This window comes from Pseudorasbora parva, chromosome 21 (genome assembly GCF_024679245.1).
Source record: "Pseudorasbora parva isolate DD20220531a chromosome 21, ASM2467924v1, whole genome shotgun sequence".
Classification (NCBI taxonomy): Eukaryota; Metazoa; Chordata; class Actinopteri; order Cypriniformes; family Gobionidae; genus Pseudorasbora; species Pseudorasbora parva.
In genome coordinates this window covers 23,218,063-23,244,235 of record NC_090192.1, presented here as the reverse complement: position 1 = coordinate 23,244,235, position 26,173 = coordinate 23,218,063, and the positions used below count along the sequence as shown (strand labels likewise).

The 26,173-nt window shown below is 36.5% G+C and overlaps 1 protein-coding gene across 2 annotated transcripts in view; it reads left to right on the top strand.

Moving 5' to 3' along the window:
• mpp7a (MAGUK p55 scaffold protein 7a) overlaps nt 1-24,401 on the top strand; it is a 170,927-nt gene extending 146,526 nt beyond the window's left edge. For both annotated transcript variants that reach the window (XM_067429567.1, XM_067429566.1), the window contains 3 exons: nt 3,449-3,557; nt 7,047-7,190; nt 22,132-24,401. In XM_067429567.1, the coding sequence (XP_067285668.1) occupies nt 3,449-3,557; nt 7,047-7,190; nt 22,132-22,311 (433 nt within the window). In that variant the 3' untranslated portion in view covers nt 22,312-24,401. The remainder of the gene's footprint in view (nt 1-3,448; nt 3,558-7,046; nt 7,191-22,131) is intronic.
• The last annotated feature ends 1,772 nt before the right edge of the window (nt 24,402-26,173 follow it).

Below are 26,173 nucleotides of genomic sequence, written 5' to 3'. Positions count from 1 at the left end.
AATCTGAGAGACGGAGCCTCCGTGGCCAGTTAAATATTCAACACATCGTCCAGAGCCCTGACTAAACTTAAGTAAATCAGCACCCCAGTCAAAACACTGCACAACAGTTTTCACTGATGTCGTCTGTCTCAGACGCTATGGCAAACATTTACCAGCTCTGCCTTTCGACTGCCCACTATTCTTTTCATTTTTCCACTCCATTTACTTCAAGCAAATTGTGTATGCGAGTGTGTGCTACTTGTGTAGCAGCATGATGTGGGCTCAGATCCCTTCTCTGTAAGTGAGAGTGAGAGGGTGTTGACAGGTGGTCTGTTTCTGTGTGTGTGCGCGAGAAAGGGGGATCATACTCCAGTTACCCAGTGGTTGGTAAGCTCAGATTTGTATGCATGGCCTGGTGATGGATGTTTTTCTGCAGCCCCTCATCAGAGGATAAAACAACACAACAGAAACGCGTATAGAATGTCACTTCGCCAGCAAACTGGGCATCTTAACTGCCTGGTGGTGGGAAAAAAACACGTGGTGGCTTGTTCTGTGGTGAAATGAACATCAGAATGAGTAAACCGCAATTATCAACGTGGAGAGGAGAGTCGAGAATGAGCAGGATCAAGCAGGTGGGCACGAGGCACGGCGAAAGGGCTAGAAAGACACATTTTTCCTATTTTGTCAGCATTTTATCTTCTTTTCCTTGTTTTTTTCTTGGTCTAGTTTGACTTTGAATGGAAATGTTGCTCTCTTTTTTTTCTGGATCTATTACTTTATTTAAAGGGGTCATGACATGAGAAATCTCTAATTTGCCTTGATCTTTTGACATATAAGAGGTCTTTGTACCATTTAAACATCCAGCATGTTTCATAGCTTAATTCCTATGTGATTAAAAAAATAAATAACTAAATTACTGATGAAAATTAGCCTGTATGGCTAAATCTGGCACATTTGCATGATAGATACAAGGTCTATCATTGTCAAAGTTTATTTATATAACAAAACAACACAAATGTTGTTGACCAAAGTGCTTCACAAGCAGAGCAAAATACACACATAGTCAAACTTAAGTATGTTAATTAAATGTGTGTTGTTCCTTTTAAAATAAAAAAAATAAAAATTGTTAGACATCATTGCACCATAGGCACCATAGGCTTTTACTCTATGAGAGTAAAAAACACATAGACATATAAATCCATATTAAACCCTGCAGCTCGTGGCGACACATTGGTGTTTTAAGACACAAAATGATCGGTTTGTGTGAGAAACCAAACAGTATTTATATAATTTTTTACCTCAAATAATACAACACTATGTACAAAAGCCGCGACTGCACCATCACTTCTGGCAAGAGAGGTCAAATGTACAAGATATGGCGTATCTCAATGGGATATAAGCGACGGAAGTGATATATTGCTTGATCTTTACGCCATATCCTGTAATTTGACCTCACTTACAAGCAGCAATTATATATATATATATATATATATATATATATATATATATATATATATATATATATATATATATATATATATATATATATATATATATATATATATATATATATATATATATATAATTATTTTTTTTTACCTCAAATACAACACTATGTACATCAGTCGTCCATCACTGCTTGTATATATATATATATATATATATATATATATATATATAAATACTGTTCAGTTTCTCACACAAACCGATTGTTTTGTATCTTAAGACATCAATGTAACATGACATTGGTAAACCACCTCTTAGCACTCAACTAAATCAATTTAGCTCACCATCAAAAAATGCCTTCAATGAAAGAGTGTACGTAACGTAGCAATCAAATGGATAGTTTATTTCAATGGCATCCTGGATCATGTCGAATGATATGTTTGTTCGGAGCATTTTTTTTTTTTTTTTGTCATCAAGGCATCAACACACACTTTTCAGGTCATTTCAGACACCTAAATTAAGTTTGAAAATAATCTTTTTTTTTCACATTAGTTTTTTATGTGGAAAAACTCAAGAAACATATTTGTTTTATTTAAATATTTTGACTATCATAAAAAAGAAAACCTCATGTATTTTGGAATAATCTATTATTGTTTCTTAGGAAAATAAGTGTTTTGACAACTGTTCTGATGTAATTTTTATGATAAATTGATAAAATGTATTAATATGAGTTAAACATATTTAATTTTTTGTTATTAAAATGTTATTATATGTTAATTTGTTACACCACATGACATTTTTAATCATTCAAATTGAGCTTTCTGAAAATGGTTTAAACATTTTTCATTGACCCATTGTACATTATTCTGCCTTCCAGTGGGAAAATGCCCACTCTCATGTGCAAACATGACATTGGTATTCCCAAGGAAAACCCTGCTCAGGGCTAAAAACAGAGCCGAAATGAACCCAAAACCACAGAAGCAGCCTCCACCCCACCATCCAATACACGCACTACATCTTGACAAACGCCACAACACAAAAGTTCTGTTTAAGAACATCTGCCTTCAAATGAACGCTCAAATAAATAGGCACTTTTGAGAATTCTTGGTAACCCTACATGTCGCATTAACACCAGCAAACCACCTCTTAGCACTCAACTAAATCAATTTAGCTCACCATCAAAAAATGCCTTCAATGAAAGAGTGTACAGGCTTTTAAAACATGTCTAGTAGAAAAGTGGTATGGAGTCACGTTAGCTTCTAAATTTGATCACAGGTTGATGTTAGACAGCATGGGCCCAAAAGTGTGAGCATGTTTATAGCTTTTACTTCAAAGACTTGTCGACATTTGGATTGATACTTTGGGGAAATAAAGACGGCTTTACATACAGTATATAGAGCGTTTTGACCAGTTTCAGTAGTGGTCATTTTAGTCACGTGTTGCACAACCAAAATGTCACTATGCACGAAATATTACGACACCCTGCTGTTCTTCTGGAATACTTTCTACATCCTTCCAAATTCCTCTGCTTTACAGATGTCCTAAAAATACAGACTGTTGTTCTCTGATTAGGAAAAAAAAATCAAGTGATCGGATTGAACGAGAGGCAGATTAAATGGTGGAAAAGTGTTTGTTTATCTTTGTCTTCTCAGGAAGTCAAGTTACTCTTGCTTTTGGCATTCAAGCCTGTCTGTGCTGCAAGGAAGCAGGTGTTTTAGATTTAAACTGTAACATAGAAGATTATATAAAAGAGCCTTGTGTCAGACTGTCTGGAATCACCATGTGGAGAAGAAGATGGTGAACACACCATGCATGTCTAAGTGGCCTTTTTTTACTGAAAGCATCAGGACAGGCTTGGGAGTAAATAATGGGTTATGAGTTTCCTGTCATTATCCTGTCCATTGGCTTCTCTTTATATTCTAGGGTGGGGTCACATAGACTCATGGGCATTGTTTTTGCATTTAGAGCCATCAATCATTACATCAAACCCCTCCTGTTCTTTTTGTCATTTTCTATGCCGCAGGTTTATTGAACAAGGAGAGTATAAGGGAAATTACTATGGGACGAGCTTCGACTCTGTACGCTCAGTCCTGTCTAAGAACAAGGTGTGCCTTCTTGACGTACAACCACATGTGAGTCTCTCCATTGCTCATATAGACATTCTACCTCACCATTTTACCTCCCTCTGCGTCACTCCATTCTTCAGTCTCTCTTCCAGATTTATTCCCCTCCCCCATTTCACAGGTGTAACATTCCACACTATTCCTACTGGATCTTTTCTGAGATCTGTGTATGTGTGTTTGCACTCTTCCTTTTGTTCTTCAGGTGAGGCTGGAGATTGAACATAATCTCTACTAAATTTTGCCATGTTTGAACATTTCCTTGGGCTTGGTGTCAGGGTGAGAGAGTAGTAGCAGGGAGAGGAACGGTTGAGTCTTTGCAGAACTATATCAGTGTCCACAGCAAATCCAGTGAAAGGCCTCTGTCACCTCTCCCTCCCACATCTTACCTTGGCGGTCTGAGCCTGGCTTCGCTCTTCAATAGTGAGAGAGAATGAGGCAATGACTTGACATGACATGGTTATCTGTATTATCATTTTTTTCTGTTGGTAAAAAAAGTTCATAATTCACACTTAAGGCCCCAGAAAGTCTTGAATTGAAGTCATGTTGCATGTATTGCAAAAAATGAAATCTTCCTCAGTATTTGTCCTGTTTTCCAATACAAATATCTAAAAATCTTTAAATCAAGATGCATTTACTTTAGATGTAAATGTAAAATGTCTTGAATAAGTGAAAAAGGTTTATACTTTAAACAAGAACAAAAATATGTCCAATGAGTTATGAACAATTTCCTTTTAATTGAGTTGCCAGATATTTGTTCTTGTTTTAATCATAAACTTCATATTTTGTTTGTTTGCATCTTAAGTAAATGTAAGACAACTGGGCTGGGGAAACAAGACACAAATACTGAGGAAGAACATCACTTTTTCGCAGAGCAATCAGGAGGTACAGTAAAAGTGGAAGCAGAGGGAAACATAGGCCTTCAAGCTACTTTTTAAAAATAAAATGAAGATACATTATAAAATGAAGAAACGTGTATCTGTTGGAAGAATAACTCTGAAGTGTTGCAAATACCAACTCATTGAGTTTCATACATAGTGATGTATTGTGTTCCCTTCAATTTATTCTTTACAATTTTTGTACTTTACTCTTAAATTCTTACATTACCTTATTTAAATAGGCAGAAACTCTGATTATGCAAACATTCTTCTTTTACTTTTTTTTATTGCTTTTCTGACTTCCATTCCTTGACCTCTGATTCTTGTCTTCCTATGTCTCTCTTTATTGATTTACTGTATATTTCACCAAAGAAGTGTGTGTTACCTAGACAGAGCTGTATCTGTTAGCATTCCCATTCATCTCAATGGTGCCTACACCTTCAATGGAGTAAGATGCTTTTTGAAGAAAAAAAAAGATTGATAATAAAAATTGTCAAGATTTTCCAAATCATTATGCTATTATTTAAGCCCACTAAACACAAAAGGAAATAAAAGCTCTCTCTCTCTCTCTCTCTCTCTCTCTCTCTCTCTCTCTCTCTCTCTCTCTCTCTCTCTCTCTCTCTCTCTCTCTCTCTCTCTCTCTCTCTCTCTCTCTCTCTCTCTCAAAAAAAAAAAATATATATATAAGTAATGAATTTAGCCTATACAATGTATACACAATATTCCACTCTATTCTTATGGAGCCATATGGTAGCTTAATATGAAGAAGAGACTGAAATTGAAGTCATTCACTGGTAATCTTTATCTCAAGCATAGCTCTCCATTTTGACTTATGTAAGATGGACCTAGAAAAAACTACATTTCAAATATCAACATATTTTATAGTTTGTTACAAAATTGTCTAGTCTTTTTTTTTCCAGGTTGAAATGTGAAGCTATAGCAATAAACTTAAAGGTCCCATGGTATGGATTTTTTAAAATTATTTTATAATGTTTCCTGAGGTGTACTTGTATTGTTAGTATGGTTTTTACATCAAAAATGTCATAATTTAGAAATAAAAGGCATTTTTTCTATACTGATATTAGCCCTATGGCTGGAATACTTTGTTTCAAGGGGCATGTCTGCTGTGAAACACCCACTGTTGTGATTGGCTGACATCTTTGCAATTGAAATGAGATTGTGCGGAGGGGGCGTGGTTTAGTAAGGCGCGAGCAGCAGCAGCACTGCCAGTTGAGAGAGAGAGACAGAGAGCTGGGGAAAGATTGCTGATGAAGTGTTATTGTATCGAGTTTTTGATAGCGCAAGTTTATTTTGTTTGTATCTAAGAGCTCTGAATAAACACGAGGGAAATTTTCTCTCACAAAATGCTTTCACCACAGCTAACTTTTCATCAGCTAAGCAAGCACACGACATCTACATGAATACAGTAAGAGCTTCTGTTGAGCATATAGAGCAGTGTCATTCAAACGGCAGTTTGGGCGAGTGTGCACTGCAGATTTACGTGTGATTGACCGATCCGAACATTACAAAGAGTGTTCTTTGATCGCTCTCTGTAGTTGAATTATTTAAATAACAGATTTGTTTCATGCTGCTAACAGAAATAATGTAAAGTTGATCGTTTTAGTCACTGGCTTGATTCACTGATGCATTAAGATGGCCAACGGCAGGACTGACAGTATTAAACGATTTAAAAAGAAAGTCTGTGAGAACTTGAATGATTAGCTACACATCAGAAATCTCTGATCCCAGATCAGGCATTAATGAACACTGTTACTCACTGTGGCGGTGCTGTTGAATCCATATGGTAAACCCTTGACTGATTAACTGAATCCATTCTCTACTAATTCTCTGGGTGGGCAAAGCAAAGGAAGGGGAGGAAACCTTTCCTGGTATGACTTCATAACTCAAGATCAGCTCGTCTGGGCTCATTTTCTCAAAGGCAGAGAAAGACAGCAAGAACTTGGTTTACACCGATCAAAATTAAAATTTCTAGCCAATTGGGGACAACATTCAGGCTAGGGGAACTGGTATTAATGTTGAAAAACCTCATAAAATAAAAAGTTCATGCCATGGGACCTATAAATGCAATAAATCTCAATTCAAATTTGTTGCATCTCATGGCTACTAAATGGCCCTTGGGCTTTGTCTGCATTTAACTTAAACAAAACGAGTTGTTTTGAAAACAATATTGTGTCTAAATGATGTCGATATTTAAATATTTTAATGAACTTTCCTTTCAAATATACAGCAGCATAAACAGCTCGTTTAATTCTAGTCCTAGAAAGACGGAGGAAAATTTTGGTGATTCCAGAATTCAGTCAGCTGAAAAACCTCTACAGAAATGCATGGTAAAGTTCAGTGGTCTGATTGTTTTCGACTACCTGAAGTGTAATGTATCTGACCAGAGTGCTTTATTTTCACTTATGGAGTCAGATCAGTTGAGCTCAGTGTGAATCAGCTGCTCTGTTTTCTGTCAAAATGTAACAGTGACTAACAGCAATAACGTTCAGAAGTATCAGTGTCAAACTAAATGATGATGGCATGAGTGATGCTGCTTTAATGACTGTGGTTCACCCTGCTCTCTTTATCTTTCTCCCTCTTTTTCACATTCTCTCTCCATCAGACACTAAAACATCTTCGCACGGCCGAGTTTAAGCCCTACGTGGTGTTTGTGAAGCCTCCATCCATCGAGCGTTTGAGAGAGACCAGGAGGAGCGCAAAAGTCATCTCAGGCAAAGACGATAAGAACTCGTCCAAAACCTTCTCGGTAATACACACCACACACAGCTTCAACTTCAATCTGTCCATCTATTATTCTCTCTCATCCTGATGTGATCTCTCTTCTCTCTCAATAAGTCGTCGTGGGTTTTAGGTTGTATTCACAGTTTTTGTTCCATTGTCTCACATAGTTCTTGGTGAAATAAGAAATAGATTTCATCACTTCCTGGCAGGCACCATCCACATCATTTTATTATAGTCATTTTCCTTTTTGGACCAAGCAAACATATGCTGTGTTAGTGTTTAAATGTGCGCGTGTGTGTGTGTGTGTGTGTGTAACTGGCCCCCTGAGCGGCAACCTGATATGAGACCCGTGATCTCACACTACACCTGTATGACTCCACTCAAAAAAAACCCACATGAAATCAATTAACACGTAGACCAGACTCTTACCTTGTGTGTGTGTGTGTGTGTGTGTGTGTGTACTTGTCTACCTATCTAACAGGGGACCTTGGCGTCGTTACACACTCACCAACAGGGGACCTCTTAGCCAAGAGGGGACATTTTTCAAGTCCCCTGTTGGTCATGCATTAAATCATGTTAAAATGAAGTAAAACACTAAAGAAATGCTCTGGTGATTTTTTTAATGTTTCACCAAGTAGGGACCTACAGGTGTGTGTGTTTAAATCATGTTAAAATCAAGAAAAAACACTCTGGTGAATTTTTAAAAATTTTGACCAAGAGGGGACCTAAGAGTGTGTGAGTGTTTAAGGCCATGCTCAGCAGCTCCCCTGTAGGCTGGAGCAGGAACTGTAATAGCCCTTAAACACACGTCGTTCACACACACACACACACACTCCTCTATTGTTTGAATGGCCTGCTGTCCTCTGACTCTAGAGCTGCTGTTTAACAGGCTGCTTACTAAAGGAACAAACATCATATAGATTATATCTCTTTACTAAATACCCTGACTAGTTTCAAACTTTGCATTACTTACTAAAATTAAATTAAATACTACAGGATCCAAGAAAAAAAGGATTAAACAATCTAAACAACCAGGATGTAATTAGAAATAGATCTGCCATCAAAATGTGTGTGTCTTCAGTTTCTACAAATAAATATTGTAAATACCATCCATCATGGCCGTGGACAGATATATATATATATATATATATATATATATATATATATATATATATATATATATATATATATATATATATATATATATATATATATATAAAAAACATTTTAATGAGAGTAGCCTATATTTACTGAAAAATAATGCATTATTTTATTTATCAAAAAAAAAAAAAGGTACGGTAAATGGGAAAAACTTTGCATCTAAAGTTCTTTTAAACAAGTGTTAACATAGACATTATTAAAAAAAAATTATGTTAGCCAAGTATTTGTAAAAATAATGTGACTTTTGGCCCATATAAAAGGCCCATCTTACCACCTTACACATTTATGAGTTTTTTAAACTAACCACTTTTGATTTATTTATGATTTACAAAATGATTCAGGGTCCCCTGTTAGATAGTAAATCACGACGCCTGTGTGTTTGCTGTGACATTTCTTATCATCACAAACACACTGTAAAGATTTAGAGATTTAGATTTTTTACCGCAATACCTGAGTTTAAAGGGTTAAATCAAGCAGAAATAGCTCTCTAATGTATTAATTGCAGGTCATTATTGAATAGTGATTACGTTACACACACACTGACTCGGGTCCCCTGTTAGATAGTAAATCACGACGCCTGTGTGTTTGCTGTGACATTTCTTATCATCATAAACACACTGTAAAGATTTAGAGTTTTTACAGCAATACCTGAGTTTAAAGGGTTAAATCAAGCATAAATAGCTCTCTAATGTATTAATTGCAGATCATTATTGAATAGTGATTACGTTACACACACACTGACTCAGGTCCCCTGTTAGATAGTAAATCACGACGCCTGTGTGTTTGCTGTGACATTTCTTGCTGTCATAAACACACTGCAAAGATTTAGAGTTTTTACAGCAATACCTGAGCTTAAAGGGTTAAATCAAGCAGAAATAGCTCTCTAATGTATTAATTGCAGGTCATTATTGAATAGTGATTATGTTACACACACTGACTCAGGTCCCCTGTTAGATAGTAAATCAAGACGCCTGTGTGTTTGCTGTGACATTTCTTATCATCACAAACACACTGTAAAGATTTAGAGTTTTTACAGCAATACCTGAGTTTAAAGGGTTATATCAAGCAGAAATAGCTCTCTAATGTATTAATTGCAGGTCATTATTGAATAGTGATTACGTTACACACACACTGACTCGGGTCCCCTGTTAGATAGTAAATCACGACGCCTGTGTGTTTGCTGTGACATTTCTTGCTGTCATAAACACACTGCAAAGATTTAGAGTTTTTACAGCAATACCTGAGTTTGAAGGGTTAAATCAAGCAGAAATAGCTCTCTAATGATATAATTGCAGATCATTTTCGAATAGTGATTACGGTACACACACAATGACTCAGGTCCCCTGTTAGATAGTAAATAACGACACCTGTGTGTTTGCTGTGACATTTCTTATCATCACAAACACACTGTAAAGATTTAGAGTTTTTACAGCAATAACTGAGTTTAAAGGGTTAAATCAAGCAGAAATAGCCCTCTAATGTATTAATTGCAGGTCATTATTGAATAGTGATTACGTTACACACACACTGACTCAGGTCCCCTGTTAGATAGTAAATCAAGACGCCTGTGTGTTTGCTGTGACATTTCTTATCATCACAAACACACTGCAAAGATTTAGAGTTTTTACAGCAATACCTGAGTTTAAAGGGTTAAATCAAGCATAAATAGCTCTCTAATGCATTAATTGCAGGTCATTATTGAATAGTGATTACGTTACACACACACTGACTCAGGTCCCCTGTTAGATAGTAAATCACGACGCCTGTGTGTTTGCTGTGACATTTCTTATCATCACAAACACACTGTAAAGATTTAGAGATTTAGATTTTTTACCGCAATACCTGAGTTTAAAGGGTTAAATCAAGCAGAAATAGCTCTCTAATGTATTAATTGCAGGTCATTATTGAATAGTGATTACGTTACACACACACTGACTCGGGTCCCCTGTTAGATAGTAAATCACGACGCCTGTGTGTTTGCTGTGACATTTCTTATCATCATAAACACACTGTAAAGATTTAGAGTTTTTACAGCAATACCTGAGTTTAAAGGGTTAAATCAAGCATAAATAGCTCTCTAATGTATTAATTGCAGATCATTATTGAATAGTGATTACGTTACACACACACTGACTCAGGTCCCCTGTTAGATAGTAAATCACGACGCCTGTGTGTTTGCTGTGACATTTCTTGCTGTCATAAACACACTGCAAAGATTTAGAGTTTTTACAGCAATACCTGAGCTTAAAGGGTTAAATCAAGCAGAAATAGCTCTCTAATGTATTAATTGCAGGTCATTATTGAATAGTGATTATGTTACACACACTGACTCAGGTCCCCTGTTAGATAGTAAATCAAGACGCCTGTGTGTTTGCTGTGACATTTCTTATCATCACAAACACACTGTAAAGATTTAGAGTTTTTACAGCAATACCTGAGTTTAAAGGGTTATATCAAGCAGAAATAGCTCTCTAATGTATTAATTGCAGGTCATTATTGAATAGTGATTACGTTACACACACACTGACTCGGGTCCCCTGTTAGATAGTAAATCACGACGCCTGTGTGTTTGCTGTGACATTTCTTGCTGTCATAAACACACTGCAAAGATTTAGAGTTTTTACAGCAATACCTGAGTTTGAAGGGTTAAATCAAGCAGAAATAGCTCTCTAATGATATAATTGCAGATCATTTTCGAATAGTGATTACGGTACACACACAATGACTCAGGTCCCCTGTTAGATAGTAAATCACGACACCTGTGTGTTTGCTGTGACATTTCTTATCATCACAAACACACTGTAAAGATTTAGAGTTTTTACAGCAATAACTGAGTTTAAAGGGTTAAATCAAGCAGAAATAGCCCTCTAATGTATTAATTGCAGGTCATTATTGAATAGTGATTACGTTACACACACACTGACTCAGGTCCCCTGTTAGATAGTAAATCAAGACGCCTGTGTGTTTGCTGTGACATTTCTTATCATCACAAACACACTGCAAAGATTTAGAGTTTTTACAGCAATACCTGAGTTTAAAGGGTTAAATCAAGCAGAAATAGCTCTCTAATGTATTAAATGCAGGTCATTATTGAATAGTGATTACGTTACACACACACTCACTCAGGTCCCCTGTTAGATAGTAAATCACGACGCCTGTGTGTTTGCTGTGACATTTCTTATCATCACAAACACACTGCAAAGATTTAGAGTTTTTACAGCAATAACTGAGTTTAAAGGGTTAAATCAAGCAGAAATATCTCTCTAATGTATTAAATGCAGGTCACTATTGAATAGTGAATATGTTACACACACACTGACTCAGGTCCCCTGTTAGATAGTAAATCACGACGCCTGTGTGTTTGCTGTGACATTTCTTGCTGTCATAAACACACTGCAAAGATTTAGAGTTTTTACAGCAATAACTGAGTTTAAAGGGTTAAATCAAGCAGAGATAGCTCTCTAATGTATTAAATGCAGGTCATTATTGAATAGTGATTACGTTACACACACACTGACTCAGGTCCCCTGTTAGATAGTAAATCACGGCGCCTGTTTGTTTGCTGTGACATTTCTTATCATCACAAACACACTGTAAAGATTTAGAGTTTTTACAGCAATACCTGAGTTTAAAGGGTTAAATCAAGCAGAAATAGCTCTCTAATGTATTAAATGCAGGTCATTATTGAATAGTGATTACGTTACACACACACTGACTCAGGTCCCCTGTTAGATAGTAAATCACGGCGCCTGTTTGTTTGCTGGGCCATTTCTTATCATCACAAACACACTGCAAAGATTTAGAGTTTTTACAGCAATACCTGAGTTTAAAGGGTTAAATCAAGCAGAAATAGCTCTGTAATGTATTAAATGCAGGTCATTATTGAATAGTGATTACGTTACACACACACTCACTCAGGTCCCCTGTTAGATAGTAAATCACGACGCCTGTGTGTTTGCTGTGACATTTCTTATCATCACAAACACACTGCAAAGATTTAGAGTTTTTACAGCAATAACTGAGTTTAAAGGGTTAAATCAAGCAGAAATATCTCTCTAATGTATTAAATGCAGGTCACTATTGAATAGTGAATATGTTACACACACACTGACTCAGGTCCCCTGTTAGATAGTAAATCACGACGCATGTGTGTTTCTCTCCTCAACCCCCACAACCCCCCACTCACAATTTACATTTCAATAAGGGAAGACTTGAAAAACCAGTTTGTTAACCACAGGCCAAAAGAGCTCAAACTACCAGTGTGGCAGAACCCTTCTCAAATAAACTAGAGAAGATGCTGGGATTTGACCTGCCAAATTAAACTAAATTACAGTTTTTACAATCGCTAGGACACATTTCTCAATACTTTGGTCATTTTCAAAACTTGTTCTCCAAACCAACTTTCTGCCTCACAGCAGTTATTTCACATTCAAAATCCACAAAAACTAACAAAACACTTAATTCATGTCTCAAATCAAGTGCCAATGATGAAATTTTAGAGGAGACACATATGAGCAATCCAGTCTCTCTAGCCAAGGAGACAAATCAGAGCACAGTGTGTGATGTTGTTGAGATCTCTTATGAAACTTTAGAGAAGATAAACATGAGAGAATGTCAATTTTTCTCTCAGGATAAACATGTGAGAAGCAGGAGAATTATTGAGACCTTATGTCTCAATTTGATGTTCACTTGATCTCATTTCTGTCTAGGAGAAAGATGTGAGTTGAGAAGGAGATCTCAGGTTTGATTTTCCTTTCCTCTAGGTTGGCCTTTGGTTCACAAACTGGGTTTTCAAGTCTTCCCTTATTTATTATTATCAAAATGTAAATTGTAGTTCACCTACAAATGAAAAATAGCCCATGATTTACTCACCCTCAAGTCATCCCAAGTGTATATGACATTCTTTTTTCAAATGTATAAAATCTGAGTTATTTAAATTTATATTTAAAAAGTCCTGGCTCTTCCCAGCTTTATAATGCCAGTGCCTTGTCGGTCCATAAAAGTGCATCTAACCATCATATAACTGATCCACACAGCTCTGGGGGTTAATAAAGGCCTTCTTATAAAGAGTTTTATCTCTAAACACAGATTAGCTTATAATGTTTGTCTATGGGGCATGGAATAAGTGAAATTAAACCGCTAGTTAATACCACTAACAAGGCTCAAAATAGCCTCACACTAACACGGCAGCATGATGAGGGTCCCTACATGCAAACTGAAGCATTGAGAACTTTGTAAGAGTACAAACAGTTTAATAAGAAGATACTTTATAAAGACAGTCCATTATGCGTTCACGGACAGCAGCCATCTTGGAAAACAGTCTCGATGTCTCGAGCCACGAACGCTGTGCCAAGTGAGCTGAACGATAGGAATTAAGTTTGTGAAATCTAATTACATGGACTTTTTTTTCTCTCTCTCTCTGTTGCGTTCAGTGCTTTCTTCCGGAAACAATGGCCCATATGAGATTCCAAGTCACAGTTCATCACTTAGCACAGCGTTCGTCGCTCAAATCTGTTTTTAGAGATAAAACTCTTTACATTTGATTTTCATGAAAACGCATCCCACAGAAGATCTACTCGGTAACCACCATCTGTTAATTACTCTGAGGGTCATTTCTCACCGGAGTTGTCCTTTAAAGAGTAACCCTTCTTTACCCATGAATCCTTGACGTATGTGCACTGACAAACACTGAAGAGAGAAGATAGAGCTCTTTTCTCTTTTTCTCTTTTGTTATTATGGTTACTCTTTTCATAATAACACTAAAACACAATTTCTTTCAATAAAAATAGTTAGCTTAGTCTATAAAGTTTAAAATATGGACATTGTTCTTACACAAACGTGCCACTTTGCTTCAGAGGGCCTTTTTTTTGCTTCAGAAGGCTCTTCATTACTCACGTGCTATGTTCATAAACACCTGAAGCACACGCCCAAAAGCTGTATCTCTGACAGTCCACGAATGCTAAACTGAGCTCTCTTTCAGGACTTCTTACTCTTAAGTGGACAAATTACTACAAAATTATTTAAAAAAATAGGAAGTATCCCAGTAAACATAGTTGCTAATGTTAGGTTCAGTTAAGTGAACATACACTTTGAGAAAAAAAAAAACACTTTTTTTTTTTGTTTTTTTGTTTTACAGTGAGGACAATACAGTGTTATATTACAACTACTGACAGGCCATCCCGAAAAGCACTGTTTATTTCATGTGGATCATATATTTTGTATTTATTTGTTCTTTCACTTGTAATGTGTTTGGGCTAGTGGTTTAGATGTGCTCTTGAAATTGGAATAGAGAATAGTGTGTGTTGAGTTTGCTGCTCAACCCCCCACCAGTAATTTACATTTCAATGCATGAAGACTCTCACAGGTGAGACACAGAACCTCACTACTGTTACCTATGTCCTAGACCAATACCCTGCCAAAAATAAATTGAAATTACATGATGAAATGAAATTACAATCGCTAGGACACATTTCCCAATCTTTAGGAGAACTGAGTGAGGAGTTTATAAATTTGCTAACCAACTTTCAGCTTCACAGCAGTTAATTTTACATTTACAAATCAACTCATTCTTCCAGAGCACTAGCAGCGCAGGTTTACATCAACACTAACATCAGGAACATTATAGAATTAAAATGACTTTACAAAACTAGAATGACACTGTACTGCTAATTCACTGCATACTTACATTACAGTACAACATTATTCCTAAGTTTCCTCTTTTGAATGGATGGTAATGGCCTAACACTGGTGTTGGTGTTCAGTTTCATCAAAGTTGCTTTGATAGTGTTTGATTTTTTTTAGCAGGGTAAATTGCAATACAATATTACTGTATACATGTTGTAAATTGCTGTCTCATTCAGTTTTGTATTATGTTATTGTTTTGTCCATAAGTTAAACACTTTTGAAAACAGCATGTAATGATGTGCAAATTGGCCTGTAGAACAAAGTTTTGATTGTGTTTGTGTCAAAGTGAGCAAAGAATTCAGGTAAATTGAAAGATGTTGCCATTGAATGCGTTTGTGCTAAAGCAGTGTTGATCCACAGTTAAGCTATGATATAAAATTTCCTTTTATGAAACATTTCTCAATAATAACTTTAATAGTCCCTTTTTCAAAACTCTTCACACAGCGATCACAACTTCAGTCTGTGCAAGCTAAACTGTGGATCATTGGCACTTGATTTGAGACATGAATGAAGTGTTTTGTTGGTTTTTGTGGATTTTGAATGTGAAATAACTGCTGTGAAGCAGAAAGTTGGTTTGTAGAACTGTGTGAAGGATTTTGAAAATGACCAAAGTATTGAGAAATGTGGCCTAGCGATTGTAAAAACTGTAATTTAGTTTAATTTGGCAGGTCAAATCCCAGCATCTCCTCTAGTTTATTTGAGAAGGGTTCTGCCACACTGGTAGTTTGAGCTCTATTGGCCTGTGGTTCACAAACTGGTTTTTCAAGTCTTCCCTTATTGAAATGTAAATTGTGAGTGGGGGGTTGTGGGGGTTGAGGAGAGAAACACACAGGCGTCGTGATTTACTATCTAACAGGGGACCTGAGTCAGTGTGTGTGTAACATATTCACTATTCAATAATGACCTGCATTTAATACATTAGAGAGATATTTCTGCTTGATTTAACCCTTTAAACTCAGGTATTGCTGTAAAAACTCTAAATCTTTACAGTGTGTTTGTGATGATAAGAAATGTCACAGCAAACACACAGGCGTCGTGATTTACTATCTAACAGGGGACCTGAGTCAGTGTGTGTGTAACGTAATCACTATTCAATAATGGCCTGCAATTAATACATTAGAGAGCTATTTCTGCTTGATTTAACCCTTTAAACTCAGGTATTGCTGTAAAAACTCTAAATCTTTGCAGTGTGTTTGTGATGATAAGAAATGTCACAGCAAACACACAGACGTCATGATTTACTATCTAACAGGGGACCTGAGTCAGTGTGTGTGTAACGTAATCACTATTCAATAATGGCCTGCAATTAATACATTAGAGAGCTATTTCTGCTTGATTTAACCCTTTAAACTCAGGTATTGCTGTAAAAACTCTAAATCTTTGCAGTGTGTTTGTGATGATAAGAAATGTCACAGCAAACACACAGGCGTCGTGATTTACTATCTACCGGGACCTGAGTGAGTGTGTGTGTAACATAATCACTATTCAATAATGACCTGCAATTAATACATTAGAGAGCTATTTCTGCTTGATTTAACCCTTTAAACTCAGTTATTGCTGTAAAAACTCTAAATCTTTGCAGTGTGTTTGTGATGATAAGAAATGTCACAGCAAACACACAGGCGTCGTGATTTACTATCTAACAGGGACCTGAGTCAGTGTGTGTGTAACGTAATCACTATTCAATAATGACCTGCATTTAATACATTAGAGAGCTATTTCTGCTTGATTTAACCCTTTAAACTCAGGTATTGCTGTAAAAACTCTAAATCTTTGCAGTGTGTTTGTGATGATAAGAAATGTCACAGCAAACACACAGGCGTCGTGATTTACTATCTAACAGGGGACCTGAGTCAGTGTGTGTGTAACGTAATCACTATTCAATAATGACCTGCAATTAATACATTAGAGAGCTATTTATGCTTGATTTAACCCTTTAAACTCAGGTATTGCTGTAAAAACTCTAAATCTTTGCAGTGTGTTTATGATGATAAGAAATGTCACAGCAAACACACAGGCGTCGTGATTTACTATCTAACTGGAGACCTGAGTCAGTGTGTGTGTAACATATTCACTATTCAATAATGACCTGCAATTAATACATTAGAGAGCTATTTCTGCTTGATTTAACCCTTTAAACTCAGGTATTGCTGTAAAAACTCTAAATCTTTGCAGTGTGTTTGTGATGATAAGAAATGTCACAGCAAACACACAGGCGTCGTGATTTACTATCTAACAGGGGACCTGAGTCAGTGTGTGTGTAACGTAATCACTATTCAATAATGACCTGCAATTAATACATTAGAGAGCTATTTCTGCTTGATTTAACCCTTTAAACTCAGGTATTGCTGTAAAAACTCTAAATCTTGACAGTGTGTTTGTGATGATAAGAAATGTCACAGCAAACACACAGGCGTCGTGATTTACTATCTAACAGGGGACCTTATAACCCTAAAGAACAATTTCTGCTAGTCCAGTCCTTGATTTATTTTATTTTTGTAATTGGTGCAAGAAATAACATCTCACTCTTAAAATCTCAAGAAAAAATGATTTGGGGGGGGGGGGGGGGGGGATTTTAGAGAGCAGAAACTATATTTGAATAGGCAGCTAATACAATCAGGCACAAATGTAAATACATTGGTGTACCTGACAATAATCTTAAATGAGAGATGTGGACTGATCATAAACTGTAATTATGAGGACATAACAGAGAAGGTATTTCTTATAGAAATGACTTTCCTGTAATGTATTAGGTGTTATGTCTAAGGTATATTGTGTGTGTGTGTGTGTGTGCCTATTGTGATACCAGATGCCTGTGTAAACAAGTTAACTTATTTTAATGTGTTGACTAACATACTAAAGCACAAGAAGACTTGAGGACTAACTAAGTATAGTGTGTTACTTGATGTTACATCTTGTAACTTTATTGCAACTGTGTAATAAATACATTTAAAAATAAGCTTCAAAATAAATGGCATTAAAGTATATTTTAGGTTACAAATAAATACTTCTCAGTACATTCAAAAGAACACAGTTATTATAAAGAGACATATTATTACTCGACACATTATATAGTCTGTACGAAGCTTAACTGCATTTAATATAATTTAAAAAACAATGTTATTTATTTGTAAAGAGATGTAATGGTGGAGATGGCATATATATATATATATATATATATATATATATATATATATATATATATATATATATATATATATATATATATATATATATATATATATATATAATATAATGAAGACAGAATTGACTGCCAGCTCACTTCACATTCACACACACACACACAGCTCCACTGCAGACTAATGGAGGTCCCCTGTTGGATAGGTAGACATCGGTCACACACACACACACACACGGCTCCATTAGAGTCTATGGAGGTCCCCTGTTGGATAGGTAGACATCGTTCAGGTCCCCTCTTGGCATGTTTTTAAAAAAATAAAAAAATGCTCATTTGAAGTTATATTGTGAATAAGGACCTTAAAAGAAAATTTTGTATGTCATTTTTGTTTCTTCAAAATGACTAGAAACACAGGTCCCCTCTTGGATAGTGTAGAGTGATAGTCCCCTCTTGGTAATATAGACGTGTATGTGTGTGTGTGTGTGTGTGTGTGTGTGTGAGAGAGAGAGAGAGAGAGAGAGAGAGAGAGAGAGAGAAAGAGAGAGATATGGTGTAAATATGCGGGGTATCTAATGACTTTCCCAGAGTTTAGCTCTTGCCTCTGTATCTTGCTGTGAGTCTGTACCGGGACCAAGCACGCGTGCTACAGAATAAGTGACCCCAGAAACCTGACTCAACCACACGCCGAGATGGCTTGATGCCGATTGTCACCATAGAGACGTTCTGTCGAAGATTGTCAGATGTGTTTAGAAGCTCTCTGAACATGTGCTCACCTGTCAATCTAAAATGCAATGCTCTCTTTTTTCCATTTTTTGCACAACACATAATTTGATTGGTAGCTAATTTTGCACAGGTAATCTGTGCTGATTCAACTGAATGTTAATTTTCACACAGTAGCTTTGGTCTGTTTATCCATTATGATTTCATCAAAGCAACTACCAAAATATAAATGATTTCAGACACACACACACCATGTTGCCAATGTAGCTCATCTAGGCACAGTAAGGCTGCACAACAACTGGTGTTATGATTTTAGTTTTTCTGCTATATATATTAATGTGGAAAAATTACAGGAATTTTACTAGATAACTTGAATACTTTTTTGGAAATAATTATTTATAGAATGATTGGGGTGATTTTGTTGAAGAGCGCATCTGAAAGGATTTTTTAAAGCTGAAAATATACTTATACAAACATACAACCATACAAAAAATATACTAACAAAAATATACAAATCATAGTTTTAGGGTTGGACAATTTGGGGAAAAACTTGAAAAATGTGGATGTTTACATTCACACCGTTTTTTTGTTGTTGTTTTAGGATATTATTTTCAGTTTTCTGCTTGTTACCTTAAGTTTCAAACATTAAACTATCGCTTTCATTTTGTTGCTTTGCCGGCAAAATATGTGCGCGGCTTGATTCAATGATGAAGCAAAGCACTGTTATTTACACAGGAGCAGGCTCAATCAAGCGGATCGGAGTTGCTAAAACTCTTAAAAAATGCCTTTATGTAAATGAACAGTGCCAAGCTTTACCCTGAAACCAGTGTGCACATTTAATTTATTAAATCGCTGCCTTTGCGATTTGACTCTTTCATACAGCAAAGTACCGATATCAATTTATTTTGATATATGGTGCAGCGCTAATACGCAGGCTCAAAGATTTACACTAGCAGCATTTTTCATTATTATTTCAACACCTTTGAAACTCAATAGATGATGGTCACATTAATTCAAACCGCTGAATGTGCGATTAGACCACACCATACTCCCCAAAGTTTTAAATTCGCAGAAAGCTCAAGGATTATGCCGTTGTCAAAGGGAATGTTGCTCTGGCTATCTCTGTTGTCAGAGGAACTGTACCAAAAGCTGTCCACGCCATCCAAAGCAACTGTCTGCCTGCTTTCAACAGGTTACTGTGGGTACTAGTGAAGAAAAAAGAAACCCTTCCTCGCTGGCAAAACTTAGCAAAAGTCAATTATAGACCTGACAGTGTTAAAGGCATCCAGATTCAGCCTATTATAGGTACGCAAAAAAATTTGTGTTTGATGAAATGTCACAACCCTATTTTATCCAGGACTTTGCTGTATTTCTTTCTCAGAGAGAGACACTGCATCTGTTAGAGCCATGAGCTTGAGCGCCGTCGGCTCTGTGCAAGAAAACAGGCATCCCTTTGTTTCTGTGAATCCAGACTTCCACTCTATTGTTTTCCGTTTTAGTAATGCTTGTATAACATTAATGCAGTTTTTTGTGTAAAAGATCAAAATATAATTCGTTCTCTTTTTAGGAGTAGCAAAAAACCTTGAAATTTCATAAAAATGTCATCAGATGTGGAAGAGCAGAGTTTCATCGTCTGGCATTAAATGGAATGGAAACATAAGCTAAAATTGGAGGATTTTTTTTTTTGTCCTTTGCTTGGTGAAAGCTAGCCCAGTCCACAGATTAAGTGCCTTTACTTTGGGAATATAAAAACTAGGACCTCTTGACGTCCCAGATATGTCCTTTTTTGAACGGGTTTAATGATAAGGGCAGGTGCACTTTATATGATCCAATAAAAATTGATTTTCCGGCAAGGGTTGGGAGATAAGCAGAGCTCATGCTGACTGTGGAGGGAGAGAGAGAGTGCTTATACCGAAGAAATTCTTCTATTTTTGAAGAGGGAGGACCTCGACGTTGAGTGAAAGGTTGCATTAGAGCCTCTGGGAAATAAACAATCGGAAAGAAATGCAGAGGAAAAATGGATTAAACCCTTGAAACTGATCAGATTGGGTTCTAACACTCCCCTGAAGGCACAACATCTGTTATACCTCAATTAGCATGAGGTTTTTATTTGATGACAGAATGAAGAAAAGATATGTTCAGACCTTGGGCCAAACCTTTGACTATTTAGGCCAAACACAAGCTAATCCACCACGTTCAACCAGAGCTTTATTAAAGCCATGACTAAGTCAATGAACTGCGACTTTTGATGCGTTCTGCCAATAACTGTCAGATTGAGACTGCTGTAATTTTCAGAACGCCAGCAGTTCTGTGACCCAACTGAAATTGAAATGTTGACTAAATCTCAACTCTTGATCAAGAGAAAAAAACAGGGAGAGATTTTAACAGAGTGGGAGAAGTTGCTTCTAACACTGGCCATACGCCATGGCTTCGCTAAGCTAGCTGTTGTCTTGTCTGCTAATTATCTGCCAATTTCCATATTTACTGTGTGCTTAATAGCATCTCAGTAAAGTTTAAAATGTAAAACCTAGCCAAAAGCTTCTGGTTTTCTTTTAGCATGGCAATATGTTTTATAGCATCATATCGCTCTGTGTGGGTCCCATGTTTTTATGTTGTAAAAGTTGAGTCTATATTGGTGAAGCCACTCAGACCATGCCATGTTCTCTGAGACTGGCACCAAATGCCAAGATTGCCCACATAAACAATTTTTTAAGGAACCACAAGCCCAGAAAGGTCCAAGGTCACGTTAGAGAGTCCAGAGATAACTAGCCTATACCAATTTGTTCAAAGAGTTTGCTATAAAGTGTATTGTATTTTTCAGTTTATTTTGAACAGGGAAAAATATTTAATGAATAATGATTGTTGATCATTTTGTGGGGCTTTTAAGCATCAATAAAAATGTAGCACATGCCAGGGTATAAAATTGAGGTCTGTTTAGTCACTCCACTTTTCCTGTGATCAAAACCACTGGAGATCCAGACCTCAAACTATAACTCTGTGCACCACCTCAGTAGAACATTAAATATCAGTTTATAGTTTTATCTTTTATCACATGTAGTATTTTTGCATTTCTGCATCTAAAGCAGTTTTATTGTAAACAAAAAAGAATAGTTTTTAATTAAGTCGATGTTTAGGGCATCTATGAAAGTCCTTTTTGGAAGCTGGTTTTGGGAATACTGTGGGAAAGTGTGTTTTGGACTTTTTTGGGGAGACATTTCATGTCTTAAAAAAGATCTTTGACTTGAATGTGTTTGTTGTTTAGGAGGAGGACTTCCAGGAGATGATAACTGCCTCTCAGATGATGGAAAACCAGTATGGTCACCTCTTTGAAAAGGTCATTGTGAACGACGACCTCACTGTTGCCTTCAATGAGCTCAAGCAGGCGCTCAGAAAAGTGGAGACAGAATCTCAATGGGTGCCCATCAGCTGGACTCATTCCTGAGGGGCTGCACAAAACGAACAAAGGAACGAGGAATCATATTTTGGGGGGTGGAAACGAAGGGAAGGACTTTAAGTGTGAAAGATTTATTTTCGTTGTTTCTTTTTATTTTTTTGGCTGTAGATGGTGACAGGGAAATATGTTAGTTGTCTTAACACTTCTGAAGTGGTTTATCTGTTCTTGGAGACTAAAGTGGGATCGCATAGGTTGCTTTTGTTTTGTCGTGGTGGATATAGCTGAAAGGGTGTAATCGCACTCAAAGTCAGCAAACATCTAATTGTTTAGCAGTTGCTAAGAGTGTGTTCAAACTGCCAATCAAGTGGTCTGGTGGTGCTGCCCACTCCTTGGTGTATTTTTAACATTAGTTTATAGAAATCAAATGGATGATTATTATTTTCTGTGCTCAAAGTACACTACTTTTAAATTCAAAACTTAGCACACTATATATATACATGATGTGCTGCATATATGTGTGGCACATTATGTGATGTCAGTGGGCCCAAAGTGATTTTATTTAATAGAAAATTAATATATTTAAATATTTTTTCTAAACTTTTTGTTTTTGCCCGTTCCAAGTTGAGATTTTTTTTAAATCAACATCAGCTGTGAGGATATTTTTTTTTGTTGTCTTTTTAGTAAGTGCTCATGGCTGATCAGAGCCTCAGGGTCAGAGTCCGCAGAAGCGGATTTCTTTATTTCAATTTCATCTCTCTTTCTTTCTCTTTTTCCTCCATCTTCATCCCTTTTTTGAGGGAAATCACATAGGGAATGTACTTTATCTGGGCTGATTATGGAAGACTCTCTTAAATCTGTGTTTAACAGCAGCACTTCCACAATTGAATCTCAGAGAAAACTGTTAAATGGTAACTTTAAATGTTATAAGGTGTTTCAGACCGATATAGTTCACCCAAAAATGAAAATTCTGTCATTATTGTATTGTTTTACTGTGTAGCTTCAGTGGAGTTTGGATATAGGACAAGAGTCAAATAGATTTTTGATGGTACTTTCTTATTTTTGGTGCTCAACAGTCCCATCCACCTTAACTTGTGTGTTCCACAGATGTTGTTGTACATATTTGTAACTAGTGATGCACTGAAATTTCAACAACTGAAAATATTAGTCTAAAAATGAGGTTCCAACCAAAATATTTTTTGATTTAAAAAAAGAAGAAGACATTTAGTGTTTCTTGGATGTTGCAGTTAGACTGTGTCAGTCTTTCATGCACAACGTGGATAAGCTAAAACAGGTAAACATTAGCATTGTGAACACACTTCACCGAGAGAAAGAAGGATGTTAAAGTAGCTGTATGTAAAATTTGTCTGATTTTGAAAAGTAGCTATTGCTAATTGCTAAAGAATGTCCTATGACTGGTTTAATTTTTTCATCTGAGAATACAACACACCAAAGAGCATTTTGAGTTCTATGATTTAATTTAATTACTCAAACTTTTGGTTTTTTATCTAAATCATAAATTAAATTTCAGTTAATCACTAGTAACGGTATGAGACTGAGTGATGACAGAATTGTGATTTATTTGGTGAACAATCCTTTTAATGTCTGAAAAGGACTTGCATAAAGATATGCCACTAAATACATGTATATTTTTGTTGTCATTTTGTTTTTTAGCTCATTGGTTTGCAATCAAGCAGTGTCAATCACACTCGATCATACTGTTATGTACTGTTACTGTGTTTAGTCCTACAGTCTACATAAATACACTGTAGTTTTGCCTTCAAAATCAAGGTGCACTGAAGTTTGTTCATTTAAACTCACTATGTTTGTCCTTGCCTCATTTTTTCATATCTGTTTTCCCCTATACCTGCCTATACAAAACTGCTTCAAAACTTTTATCAAGCTTTGAAGTCTTTCTTAATGAAATATGCAGTGAACATGGATTCCTGTATTTCAGTAATGTACCTCTATGTATATCTGGTTTTCTGTCCTCTGCCAAGTGGATGATATTAGTGGAAGCATCATCTAAACAACAATTCATGTACATCTATTGTTTTGTTCTGTCAATGATCTAGAGTTTACAACCTGTGCTGTTATAAAACATCCCTTCCTCCAAAAGGACATTAAATATGTAAATCAGTTATGCACTGTTCACTTTTTATAATGAAGAGGGAGGAGTGTTTTTGTAATTAATAACCAATGTTTCCTCTACTAGTTAATTCTTGTCAGCATTCGCAGGTCTTCAGACACAAAGGGCCAGTGGGACAGACTCATCGCTCAGGCTTTGCTCACTACAGAGATCCCACTGTCTGATGAGATGCCAAAACAAACCAGCAGCCAACACAATGACCCATAATCCTCCAGCTCCCCCTCAATCACACAGTCCTGCCGCCGCCGCTCAGGGCTGATAGTGAGGAGATTGAAATGAATGGATGAAGGGATGGATGAGAGTAGACAGGAAGATGGATAGGTTTTGAGTGTAGCTGCACAGGAAGAGGTAACAATGTTTTTCAAGACTAATAGAAGCCCACTTCACTAATTTGTGTTGTATGTGTGTGTTTCCCCCCCTATTCTTAGCATTATTAAAATACAAATCTTTTAATACACTATAGTGACAAAAGTTTTGGGATGCCTGCCTTTACATGCTTATAAACTTTAATGACATCCCATTTTTAATCTGTAGGGTTTAATATGGAGTTGTCCCACTCTTTGCGGCTATAACAGCTTCAACTCTTCTAGCAAGGCTTTCTACAAGATTTAGAAGTGTGTTTATCTGGGATTTTGACCATTCGTCTAGAAGCACATTTGTCAGGTCAGTCACTGATGTTGGATAATAAGGCCTAGCTCACAGTCTCCGCTCTAATTCAGCCCAAAGGTGTTCTGTCGGGTTGAGGTCAGGAGTCTGTGCAGGCTAGTCAAGTTCTTCACATCAAACTAGCTCATCCATGTCTTTAAGGATCTTGCTTTGTGCACTGGTGTGCAGTCATGTTGGAACAGGAAGGGGCCATCTCCAAACTGTTCCCACAATGTTGGGAGCATGGAATTGTTCAAAATGTCTTGGTATGATGAAGCATTAAGATTAAAATTACTGGAACTGAGGGGCCATGGCCAAACCCTGAAAAACAACCCACACCATAATCCCCCATCCACCTAACTTTACACTCGGAACAATGCAGTCAGGCAAGTACCGTTCTCCTGAGAACCGCCAAACCCAGACTTGTCCATCGGATTGCCAGACAGAGAAGTGTAATTTATCACTCCAGAGAACATGTTTCCACTGCTCTAGTCTAGTGGTGGCATGTTTTTCACCACTCCCAATACTTTTGGCAATATAGTATATATATTGGCGTTAGATTGTCATAAAAAGTGGTATATAGGATTTGTGTTCTAAGTTTTTGGTCTATACAATGGGAGTCAGTGCTCACCAAAACTGGTTACCAACATTTCTCAAATTATATTTTGTGTTCTGCAGAAGAATGACATGAGGGTGAGTAAATTAGGATAGAAGTTTAATTTGAATTGGGCCTTGAAGTCTTTGGACCCCTTTTATGGTGCTGCTGTGTCTTTTTGAAGCATTAAATATTCAGTTCTCATTTATTAAAAAAAAAAAAAAAAAAAGAGACTCGTGTATTTTTTATAAATTTCTCCAAGTTTTCCATGAAGAAAAATACTGTATAGGTTTGTAATGACAAGTAAGGTTAGTAAATGACTTAATTAGTCCTAAAAACAACTTTTAACAACAAGAGCACCAAATGTCAATGTTAAAACATGCCTTAGCATGTCCTCACACTTTTCCATTCATTCCTTCCTCACTTTTTTTCCCTTTAAACTGTCAAACACAGGAAGTGTGTCACAGAACTGCTGATCTGGTGAAGCGTGGGAATGTTGAGATGTTGTAATTCTGTTGTTGTAA